The sequence below is a fragment of the Salvelinus namaycush genome, unplaced genomic scaffold (genome assembly GCF_016432855.1).
Source record: "Salvelinus namaycush isolate Seneca unplaced genomic scaffold, SaNama_1.0 Scaffold529, whole genome shotgun sequence".
NCBI lineage: Eukaryota > Metazoa > Chordata > Actinopteri > Salmoniformes > Salmonidae > Salvelinus > Salvelinus namaycush.
Window position 1 is genome coordinate 64,481 of NW_024061230.1, and position 11,435 is coordinate 75,915.

Below are 11,435 nucleotides of genomic sequence, written 5' to 3' on the forward strand. Positions count from 1 at the left end.
TCCAAAACATGACCCACCAAGCCGCGCTGCTTCTTGACACACTGCTTATTTAACTCGGACATGGCTTCCTCTCATGCACAGGTTGACATTATGGCCGGGTTTGTTTGAGTTGATCAACTTTTATTTTCTCCTCGGTTCGAGGCACTGGGAGATATTAGTGTAATGGAGCAATATAGATGGTGTTGTCATTAGTTTACCTACATTGCAGAGAAATCTGAGTTCTCGATCACAGCCGTGGGAAGTTTGGGTGCTGAGGGTGTTGCAGCACCACCTGAAAAATAACAAATATTAATAAAAAATAAACATATAAGTAGTGGACTGGGCCTTTATGACACCTGTATTAGTGGACTGGGCCTTTATGACACCTGTAGTAGTGGACTGGGCCTTTATGACACCTGTATTAGTGGACTGGGCCTTTATGACACCTGTATTAGTGGACTGGGCCTTTATGACACAATTCAATGTCATAACAATTCATTTCAAAGTAAGGGGTTTTCCTCACTGCTTACAGATAATAATTGTCTCCATGTAGATGCTGACCAGGAATACATTTCCCATTTATACTAAAGCACACAAGGGCCCACAATCTGTAAGATGTGAACATACTATTCCTTATAACTATATCAAATATATGCAATGAATATTCCAGAAACATGTTTCTGTGCCAGTTTACAACCAATCAGCAAAAGATAACCGACTTCGAGCGTTTCAACATGGTTTGTGTTTCCAACACCATAACGTTTTAAACACTTTAAATGGGCACTTCTGATTTGTGTGGTATGTCCCTGGACTCTTGGGAATCTTGGTAGATTCTCGGGAAAATGTGAATCCCTAGGTTGTAGGTATATAGTATATTTTCATTTATAAGGGAAGAAACTAAATTAACTCAGACAATAATAACAACTTAGCCAGGTCGAATATAAACACTTTAAATGGGCACTTCTGATTTTTGTGGTATGTCCCTGGACTCTTGGGAATCTTGGTAGATTCTCGGGAAAATGTGAATCCCTAGGTTGTAGGTATATAGTATATTTTCATTTATAAGGGAAGAAACTAAATTAACTCAGACAATAATAACAACTCAGCCAGGTCGAATATAAACATTTTAAATATCCTACAGATTAGATCTAGCCTAAACAACTTCTTATCCATGTAAAATATCATACGGATTAGATATAGCCTAGAAGACTTCTTATCCATGTTCAACATTAACCAGTTGTGACCAGACTATTCCCTCAAAGCCACTCTGTAAGATATAAATCATCAGAGGACCAGCGATTGGAGCAAATGCATCACGTTGAAACGGCACTCAATATTCTGTAGTCTTTGAGGAATGACACACACACACAGGAAACACAGAGCCGGAGTTAGAAAATGACAATTTAATAACAGTGTGTATACACTGAAACTGACTCCATATTCAGCTCATGTTTTGAAATAGAACATTTATATTCGAGTCCTGCTTTGTACTAATTTGATTTCATGTGACAAACAAAAAACAGTCACAAGCTTAGTTTCCACCTGATTGGTTTGGTAGAAGACAAAAACGCATGCGCCCGCTATGGGGCGTGGGATGTCCTCTACAATCATTAGCCTGCTCTAAATGGTTTAGACCAGCAGGTGCCAATAGTGGGGCGTGGGATGTCCTCTACAATCATTAGCCTGCTCTAAATGGTTTAGACCAGCAGGTGCCAATAGTGGGGCGTGGGATGTCCTCTACAATCATTAGCCTGCTCTAAATGGTTTAGACCAGCAGGTGCCAATAGTGGGGCGTGGGATGTCCTCTACAATCATTAGCCTGCTCTAAATGGTTTAGACCAGCAGGTGCCAATAGTGTACACAGTGATTGATCAAAGCATTGAGTAATGGACCTATTTTTGACACAATTGGCTGGAAAACCTAAACGCTTCGCTTCCCCGTCACTACTCCCCTGTATGTGTTCTTTCATGGCTTTTCAGCAAGCTTCTCTGGGTAAAACCCTTCCCCACGCTGGGAGCATTGGAAAGGCTTCTCCCGTGTGTGTGTTATATTATGTTCTGTCAGGTGCCCTAGCCGGATAAGTTAGAATAATTTTCACACTGGGAGCAGTGATAAGGCTTCTTCCCTGTATGTGTTGTGTTCTTTCATGACCTTTCAGGCTCCCTATCTGGGTAAAACCTTTTCCACACTGAGAGCACTGGAAAGGCTTCTCCCCTGTGTGTGTTCTATCGTGCTTTTTCAGGCTCCCCATCTGGGTAAAACCCTTTCCACACAGAGAGCATTGGAAAGGCTTCTCTACAGAGTGTGTTCTCTCATGTGATTTCAGGGTACCTGATTGGGCAAACGCCATTCCACACTGAGAGCATTGGAAAGGCTTCTCCACAGAGTGTGTTCTCTCATGTGATTTCAAGGTACCTGATTGGGTAAAACTCTTACCACAGTGGGAGCAGAGATAGGGCTTCTCTCCAGTGTGTATTCTTTTATGTTTTTCCAGTTGCCCTAACTGTGTAAAGCTCTTTTCACACTGGGAACAGTGGAAAGGCTTCTCTACTGAGTGCCTCCTCTCGTGTAATTTCAGATACCCTAAATGGGTAAAACTCTTTCCACACTGAGAGCATTGGAACAGTTTTTCTCCTGTGTGTATTCTCTTATGATCTTTCAGATGCGATGACTGGATAAATCTCTTTCCACACTGAGAGCAGTGATGTTGTTTTGCTGGTTTGGGCGTCTCTGGGTCTGGTTCCAATGAAGGACTCTTTTCGCTGTCAAAATGAGAGTCTGGTCTCTCTCCTGTCAAAGACAAGAGTATTTTGTTAAACAGAAACCCGAATAAAACCTCCACAGTCTCCCTATGAGCTTTAATCCAGTCTAGATCCCTTATTATAAAATCGGTAGTTTGGATTGTGGATGCTGATTGGTTGGTAGCTGTTAGTTATTCACGATAATCCACTGGTAATACCTGTTAACAGTTCCATTTTAATTATCCCTAAAAATCCACTGCCCCACAGCCCAGCCAGGCCATTTATAAACTAATCTCCACTGGCCCAGCCAGGCCATTTATAAACTAATCTCCACTGGCCCAGTCAGGCCATTTATAAACTAATCTCCACTGTCCCACAGCCCAGCCAGGCCATTTATAAACTAATCTCCACTGTCCCACAGCCCTGCCAGGCCATTTATAAACTAATCTCCACTGTCCCACAGCCCAGCCAGGCCATTTATAAACTAATCTCCACTTTCCCACAGCCCGGCCAGGCCATTTATAAACTAATCTCCACTGTCCCACAGCCCTGCCAGGCCATTTATAAACTAATCTCCACTGTCCCACAGCCCAGCCAGGCCATTTATAAACTAATCTCCACTGTCCCACAGCCCAGCCAGGCCATTTATATAAACTAATCTCCACTGTCCCACAGCCCTGCCAGGCCATTTATAAACTAATCTCCACTGTCCCACAGCCCTGCCAGGCAATTTATATAAACTAATCTCCACTGGAAGAAAGGCATAGCAGCATACGGACATCATTAACCCATGGCTTCTAGCCTAACATTTGGTTTGGAACAGAGGGGAGTTGTATAAACCTTGCTATCTGCCTCTCCGACCTCCTGCACCTTTATAATATAATAATCATCATGTTATGAAAGCAATAAGGAAGTCAAACCCAAGTTATTATGAATAACACATCACTGTTTCCCTTCACTTTGTATCATGCCTAAGAACAAATCAAATCCAATTTGAATTGGTCACATACACATGGTTTGCAGATGTTAATGCGAGTGTAGCGAAATGCTTGCAGCCCTTAGTTGTGTTTTCACTTCAGGATAATCCGCAGATTCTCATGCCTTGTTGATTCAATAACCTGTGGGGCCGGTGTCTATATAACCTGTAATAACCTGTACTAACCTGTGGGGCCGGTGTCTATATAACCTGTAATAACCTGCGGGGCCGGTGTCTATATAACCTGTATTAACCTGTGGGGCCGGAGTCTATATAACCTGGAATAACCTGTGGGGCCGGTGTCTATATAACCTGTAATAACCTGTAATAACATGTGGGGCCGGTGTCTATATAACCTGTAATAACCTGTAATAACCTGTGGGGCCGGTGTCTATATAACCTGTAATAACCTGTAATAACCTGTGGGGCCGGGGTCTATATAACCTGTAATAACCTGTAATAACCTGTGGGGCCGGTGTCTATATAACCTGTAATAACCCGTGGGGCCGGTGTCTATAGAACCTGTAATAACCTGTGGGGCCGGTGTCTATAGAACCTGTAATAACCTGTAATAACCTGTGGGGCCGGTGTCTATAGAACCTGTAATAACCTGTGGGGCCGGTATCTATAGAACCTGTAATAACCTGTAATAACCTGTGGGGCCGGTGTCTATATAACCTGTAATAACCTGTGGGGCCGGTGTCTATATAACCTGTAATAACCTGTAATAACCTGTGGGGCCGGTGTCTATAGAACCTGTAATAACCTGTGGGGCCGGTGTCTATAGAACCTGTAATAACCTGTAATAACCTGTGGGGCCGGTGTCTATAGAACACTTCATCCAAATGATCCTTCCTCGTCTTGATTCTGTCCTCTCATCGATTGAAATCAGACATGAGTTGGTGGTAATAACAGGTTAGATGATGTGGTGTCATAGATATTTAAAATCAGATCAGTCTGTCTTACCTTATAGCTAAAATATGAAGGACCTAATAACACCATAGATATTTAAAATCAGATCAGTCTGTCTTACCTTATAGCTAAAATATGAAGGACCTAATAACACCATAGATATTTAAAATCAGATCAGTCTGTCTTACCTTATAGCTAAAATATGAAGGACCTAATAACACCATAGAGATTTAAAATCAGATCAGTCTGTCTTACCTTATAGCTAAAATATGAAGGACCTAATAACACCATAGAGATTTCAATCAGATCAGTCTGTCTTACTGTAACGATTCTCTACTTCGTCCTCCTCCTCAGACGAGGAGAGGCGAGACGGATCAGATGACCAATATGCAGCGAGGTATGATGACATAATGAATTTATTTAAACAAGACAAAAACGAACTATACTTGAATAACTAACAAAATAACAAAACGGAGTAGACAGACCTGGACGACGAACTTACATGAAACACGAAGAACGCACGAACAGGAAAAATGACTACATAAAACGAACGAACAAACAAAACCGAAAACAGTCCCGTGTGGCGTAACATACACAGACACTGACACAGGAGACAACCACCCACAACAATCAATGTGAAAACACCTACCTTAATATGGCTCTCAATCAGAGGAAATGAAAACCACCTGCCTCTAATTGAGAACCATATCAGGTCACCCTTTACCAACATAGAAACACATAACATAGACTGCCCACCCAAACTCACGCCCTGACCGACTAACACATACAAAATAACAGAAAACCGGTCAGGAACGTGACACTTACCTTATAGCTAAAATATGAAGGACCTAATAACACCATAGAGATTTCAATCAGATCAGTCTGTCTTACCTTATAGCTAAAATATGAAGGACCTAATAACACCATAGAGATTTCAATCAGATCAGTCTGTCTTACCTTATAGCTAAAATATGAAGGACCTAATAACACCATAGAGATTTCAATCAGATCAGTCTGTCTTACCTTATAGCTAAAATATGAAGGACCTAATAACACCATAGAGATTTCAATCAGATCAGTCTGTCTTACCTTATAGCTAAAATATGAAGGACCTAATAACACTATAGAGATTTCAATCAGACCAGTCTGTCTTACCTTATAGCTAAAATATGAAGGACCTAATAACACCATAGATATTTAAAATCAGATCAGTCTGTCTTACCTTATAGCTAAAATATGAAGGACCTAATAACACCATAGAGATTTCAATCAGATCAGTCTGTCTTACCTTATAGCTAAAATATGAAGGACCTAATAACACCATAGATATTTAAAATCAGATCAGTCTGTCTTACCTTATAGCTAAAATATGAAGGACCTAATAACACCATAGATATTTTAAATCAGATCAGTCTGTCTTACCTTATAGCTAAAATATGAAGGACCTAATAACACCATAGAGATTTCAATCAGACCAGTCTGTCTTACCTTATAACTAAAAAAAACGAAGGACTAAAGACACCATTTTGATTTAAAAAAACAAATGACAGAGATTCAAAATCACGTTTTGCTCTCATGGGATGTTGAGTATAGAGTCTAAACAAAGCACTACAGAACAATATAATGGGAATTATTTCATCCAGTAACGGTTTTTGTGTGCCCCCCCCCCCCCCCCCCCCCCTCGTGTAGCTTTAAAGGTTGGCGTTGGGCACAGAAAACAGTCCAACTCCACCTCTTTCTCAATTTTCTAACAGAAATGGGATGTGCCTTTGGTGGTTCAGCGTTGTATCATTCTGGTCTTGCGCGCCGCGACCGACGGAGCTAGTTCGGTAACTAAAGGGGTCTACAGACAATACGCAAACAGGGCCGATGGAGCTTAGCGCAGCGTTGCAATGTCGTTTTTCGTTACAAAAGGGGCGGCTCCTTGTAATACGCTCCGTCATTCAAAGCATTTTTTTTTCTACCTGGAAATTGACACCCAACGTACCGTTCCTTGAGAAGATTGAGGGGCAGTATTGAGAGGGGATGACCAGGGATGTTCTCTGTTTAGTGAGTCTGCCAGATAAGAGGCAGTAGGGATGACCAGGGATGTTCTCTGTTTAGTGAGTCTGCCAGATAAGAGGCAGTAGGGATGACCAGGGATGTTCTCTTGATGTGGTTGAATTGGAAAATGTTCCTGCTGCTAAGCATTCATCATGTAACGAGTACTTTTGGGGAAAATGTATGCAGTAAAAAAGTACATTATTTTGGGTGTCAGGGAAAATTAATGCAGTAAAAAGTACATTATTTTGGGTGTCAGGGAAAATTTATGCAGTAAAAAGTACATCGTTTTCTTTAGGAATGTAGTGGAGTAAAATATGTCAAAAAAATCTATAGTAAAGTAAGGTACAGGTAGCCAAAAAAACGACTTAAGTAGTACTTGAAAGTATTTTTTACTTAAGTACTTTACATCACTGCTACTTGCAAGCTTCCTTTTTTGTGCATTTTATTTTGCGATTTGCTCAGCGCAATTATGTCCAGTTTGATGGAGCGTCTGTGTGAGCTGGTGAGACAATACGAGCACCTTTACAACCCTTTGATGCGGTCGTATTCAGACAAGCAAAAGACAACAGCTGGAGGGAGATATCACGACATTTAAACACCCATACTGATATCAAAGAAACATGGAGAAAGGTGATGTTTGCAATCCGAAAAGGGTAAAGGAGACGAGGACTAGTGGCGTGTGTGTCCCACTGACTGTCAGGCTTCGTGTTCACGTGAAACATCGTCAGACAGACACCAATATGCCAGATACGGTATGTGATCATCATTCAGCCGGGTCCTTTTTGTACAGTCAGTGTGGTCCGATGTTTAGCTAACCTACACGAAACTAAAATATAAACACAACACGTAATGTTCTATTGAAGAATGTTGTGATGTTCTATTGAAGAATGTTGTGATGTTCTATTGAAGAATGTTGTGATGTTCTATGGAAGAATGTTGTGATGTTCTATTGAAGAATGTTGTGATGTTCTATTAAAGAATTATGTGATGCTCTATTGTTCTGTAAGACCTAGTCTGTTCATTATATACATCTACACTGAAAATATATATAAATGCTACATGTAAAGTGTTGGTCCCATGTCTCATGAGCTGAAAAAAAAGATCCCAGAAATGTTCCATACGCACAAAAAGCTTATTTCTCTCAGATTTTGTGCACAAATTTGTTTACATCTCTATTAGTGAGCATTTTTCCTTTGCCAAGATCATCCATCCACCTGACAGGTGTGCCATATCAAGAAGCTGATTAAACAGCATGATCATTACACAGGTGCACCTTGTGCTGGGAACAATATAAGGCCCCTCAACACAATGCTACAGACGTCACATTTTTTGGGGGGAGGGTGCAATTTGCATGCTAACTGCAGGACTGTCCACCAGAGCTTTTGCCAGATAATTGAATGTCCATGTCTCTACCATAAGCTACCTTCAACATCGTTTTAGAGAATTTGGCAGTACGTATGGGCAGGCATAAGCTACGGACAACAATTGCATTTTGTCGATGGCAATTTGAATGCACAGAGATACCGTGACAAGATCCTGAGGTCCATTGTCGTGCCATTCATCGGCTGCCATCACCTCATGTTTCAGTATGATAATGCACAGTCCCATGTCGCAAAGATCCGTAATTCCTGGAAGGTGAAAATGTCCCAGTTCCTCCATGGCCTGCATACTCACCAGACATGTCACCCATTGAGCATGTTTGGGATGCTCTGGATCGACGTGTACAACAGTGCGTTCTAGTTCCCACCAATATCCAGCAACTTCACACAGCCATTAAAGAGGAGTGGAACAACATTCCACAATCAACAGCCTGATCAACTCTATGTGAAGGAGATGTATCGCGCTGCATGAGGCAAATGGTGGTCACACCAGATACTGACTGGTTTTCTGACCCACGCCCCTACCTTTTATTTAAGGTATCTGTGACCAACAGATGCATATCTGTATATCCCTTCTCACCAACACCCAACCCACGTCCAGGTGCACCCGTGCTCTCTGTACCTCCATCAACCTCCACCACATCTCCCCGACCCAGCTCCTCCAATGGCAAGAAGAGGAAGACAGCGGAGGATCCTTTGGACACGGACATTGATGACAAAAAGTGTTTCTATTCATATCAATAAATACTCATATTATATGGAAACGTAGAAAGACACGCATATGTTAATCAGTGCAGATGTTTGGGCTCCCGAGTGGCGCAGCAGGTCTAAGGCACTGCATCGCAATACAGTCCCTGGTTCGAATCCAGGCTGTATCACATCCGGTATCACAATAAGCAGCTAGGTCCAAACTGCTACTACACGGTGTAACAGTACTGAGTAGGTCCAAACTGCTCCTACACTGTGTAACAGTACTGAGTAAGTCCAAACTGCTCCTACACGGTGTAACAGTACTGAGTAGGTCCAAACTGCTCCTACACGGTGTAACAGTACTGAGTAGGTCCAAACTGCTCCTACACGGTGTAAATGTACTGAGTAGTTCCAAACTGCTCCTACACGGTGTAACAGTACTGAGTAGGTCCAAACTGCTCCTACACGGTGTAACAGTACTGAGTAGGTCCAAACTGCTCCTACACGGTGTAACAGTGCTGAGTAGGTCCAAACTGTTCCTACATGGTGTAACAGTACTGAGTAGGTCCAAACTGCTCCTACACGTTGTAACAGTACTGAGAAGGTCCAAACTGCTCCTACACGGTGTAACAGTGCTGAGTAGGTCCAAACTGCTCCTACACGGTGTAACAGTACTGAGTAGGTCCAAACTGCTCCTACACGGTGTAACAGTACTGAGTAGGTCCAAACTGCTCCTACACGGTGTAACAGTACTGAGTAGGTCCAAACTGCTACTACACGGTGTAACAGTACTGAGTAGGTCCAACCTGCTACTACACGGTGTAACAGTACCGAGTAGGTCCAAACTGAGCTGCGTTCAGTACAAAAAAAAGCAGTGGAACGATCAATTAACAGAAAAAGGTGCTGTACTGAGCGACTAGTTGAAAAATGATTGGGTTCCAAATATACTGCTGCCCTTAATGCGTCACTCATTGCTTCAAGCCACACCCACCAACCGGAGCAAACCAACAATTCCTCAGTCTGCTCAATACCTTTTTTTAAACAACTAATTGACCGAAGTTGGGGGGGGGGGCAGGACCGAGTTTGGGAAACCCTGATCTAAGTGATTGGTATTCCAACTGACATGTTGTGTTATCTACCTTCCAGCCATCCATACACCCACTCAGAAGAGACTAGAGGTCGACCGATTAATCGGAATGGCCGATTAATTAGGGCCGATTTCAAGTTTTGCTAACAATCGGAAATCGGTATTTTTGGACACCGATTTGGCCGATTATTATTATTAATTTTTTTACACCTTTATTTAATCTTTATTTAACTAGGCAAGTCAGTTAAGAACACATTCTTATTTTCAATGACGGCCTAGGAACAGTGCCTCGTTCAGGGGCAGAACGACAGATTTTTACCTTGTCAGCTCGGGGGATTCAATCTTGCAACCTTACAGTTAACTAGTCCAACGCTCTAACCACCTGATTACATTGCACTCCACGAGGAGCCTGCCTGTTATGCGAATGCAGTAAGCCAAGGTAAGTTGCTAGCTAGCATTAAACTTATCTTATAAAAAACAATCAATCAATCAATCATAATCACTAGTTAACTACACATGGTTGATGATATTACTAGTTTATCTAGCGTGTCCTGCGTTGCATGTAATCGATGCGATGCGTATCGTTGCTCCAATGTGTACCTAACCATAAACATCAATGCCTTTCTTAAAATCAATACACAGAAGTATATATTTTTACACCTGCATATTTAGCTGAAAGACATCCAGGTTAGCAGGCAATATTAACCAGGTGAAATTGTGTCACTTCGCTTGCGTTCATTGCACGCAGAGTCAGTGTATATGCAACAGTTTGGGTCGCCTAATTTGCCAGAGTTTTACGTAATTATGACATAACATTGAAGGTTGTGCAATGTAACAGGAATATTTAGACATAGCGATGCCACCCGTTAGATAAAATACGGAACGGTTCCGTATTTCACTGAAAGAATAAACGTCTCGTTTTCGAGATGATAGTTTCCGGATTCGACCATATTAATGACCTAAGGCTCGTATTTCTGTGTGTTATTATGTTATAATTAAGTCTATGATTTGATAGAGCAGTCTGACTGGGTGATGGTAGGCACCAGCAGGCTCGTAAGCATTCATTCAAACAGGACTTTGGTGCGTTTTGCCAGCAGCTCTGCTGTTTATGACTTCAAGACCATCAACTCCTGAGATGAGGCTGGTGTAACCGATATGAAATGGCTAGCTAGTTAGCGGGGTGCGCGCTAATAGCGTTTCAAACGTCACTCGCTCTGAGACTTGGAGTGGTTGTTCCCCTTGCTCTGCAAGGGCCGCCCGCGGCTTTTGTGGAGCGATGGGTAACGCTGCTTCGAGGGTGGCTGTTGTCGATGTGTTCCTGGTTCGAGCCCAGGTAGGGGCGAGGAGAGGGACAGAAGCTATACAGTTACATTGGCAATACTAAAGTGCCTATAAGAACATCCAATAGTCAAAGGTATATGAAATACAAATGGTATAGAGAGAAAAAGTCCTATAATTCTTATAATAACTACAACCTAAAACTTCTTACATGGGAATATTGAAGACTCATGTTAAAAGGAACCACCAGTTTTCATATGTTCTCATGTTCTGAGCAAGGAACTTAAACGTTAGCTTTCTTACATGGCACATATTGCACTTTTACTTTCTTCTCCAACACTTTGCTTTTT

The 11,435-nt window shown here is 42.0% G+C and overlaps 1 protein-coding gene across 1 annotated transcript; it reads right to left on the minus strand.

Annotated features, from left to right (window-relative positions):
* Positions 1-1,466: 1,466 nt before the first annotated feature.
* Positions 1,467-8,740, minus strand: LOC120041761 (zinc finger protein 239-like). Its single transcript, XM_038986622.1, has 2 exons — positions 8,653-8,740; positions 1,467-2,904 (listed from the first exon to the last, which is right to left on the minus strand). Exons 1-2 carry the CDS (start codon positions 8,738-8,740, stop codon positions 2,030-2,032), a joined length of 963 nt encoding a protein of 320 aa, XP_038842550.1. The 3' UTR covers positions 1,467-2,029.
* Positions 8,741-11,435: the final 2,695 nt, after the last annotated feature.

Bases quoted from the DNA above. Each gene is read 5' to 3' on its own strand.
- LOC120041761 (XM_038986622.1), bottom strand. From the start codon at position 8,740: ATGTCCGTGTCCAAAGGATCCTCCGCTGTCTTCCTCTTCTTGCCATTG. The intron at 2,905-8,652 runs GTACAGAGAGCA...AATAACTAACAG, and splicing joins TGTGGTGGAGGTTGATGGAG to CTACCAACCAATCAGCATCC.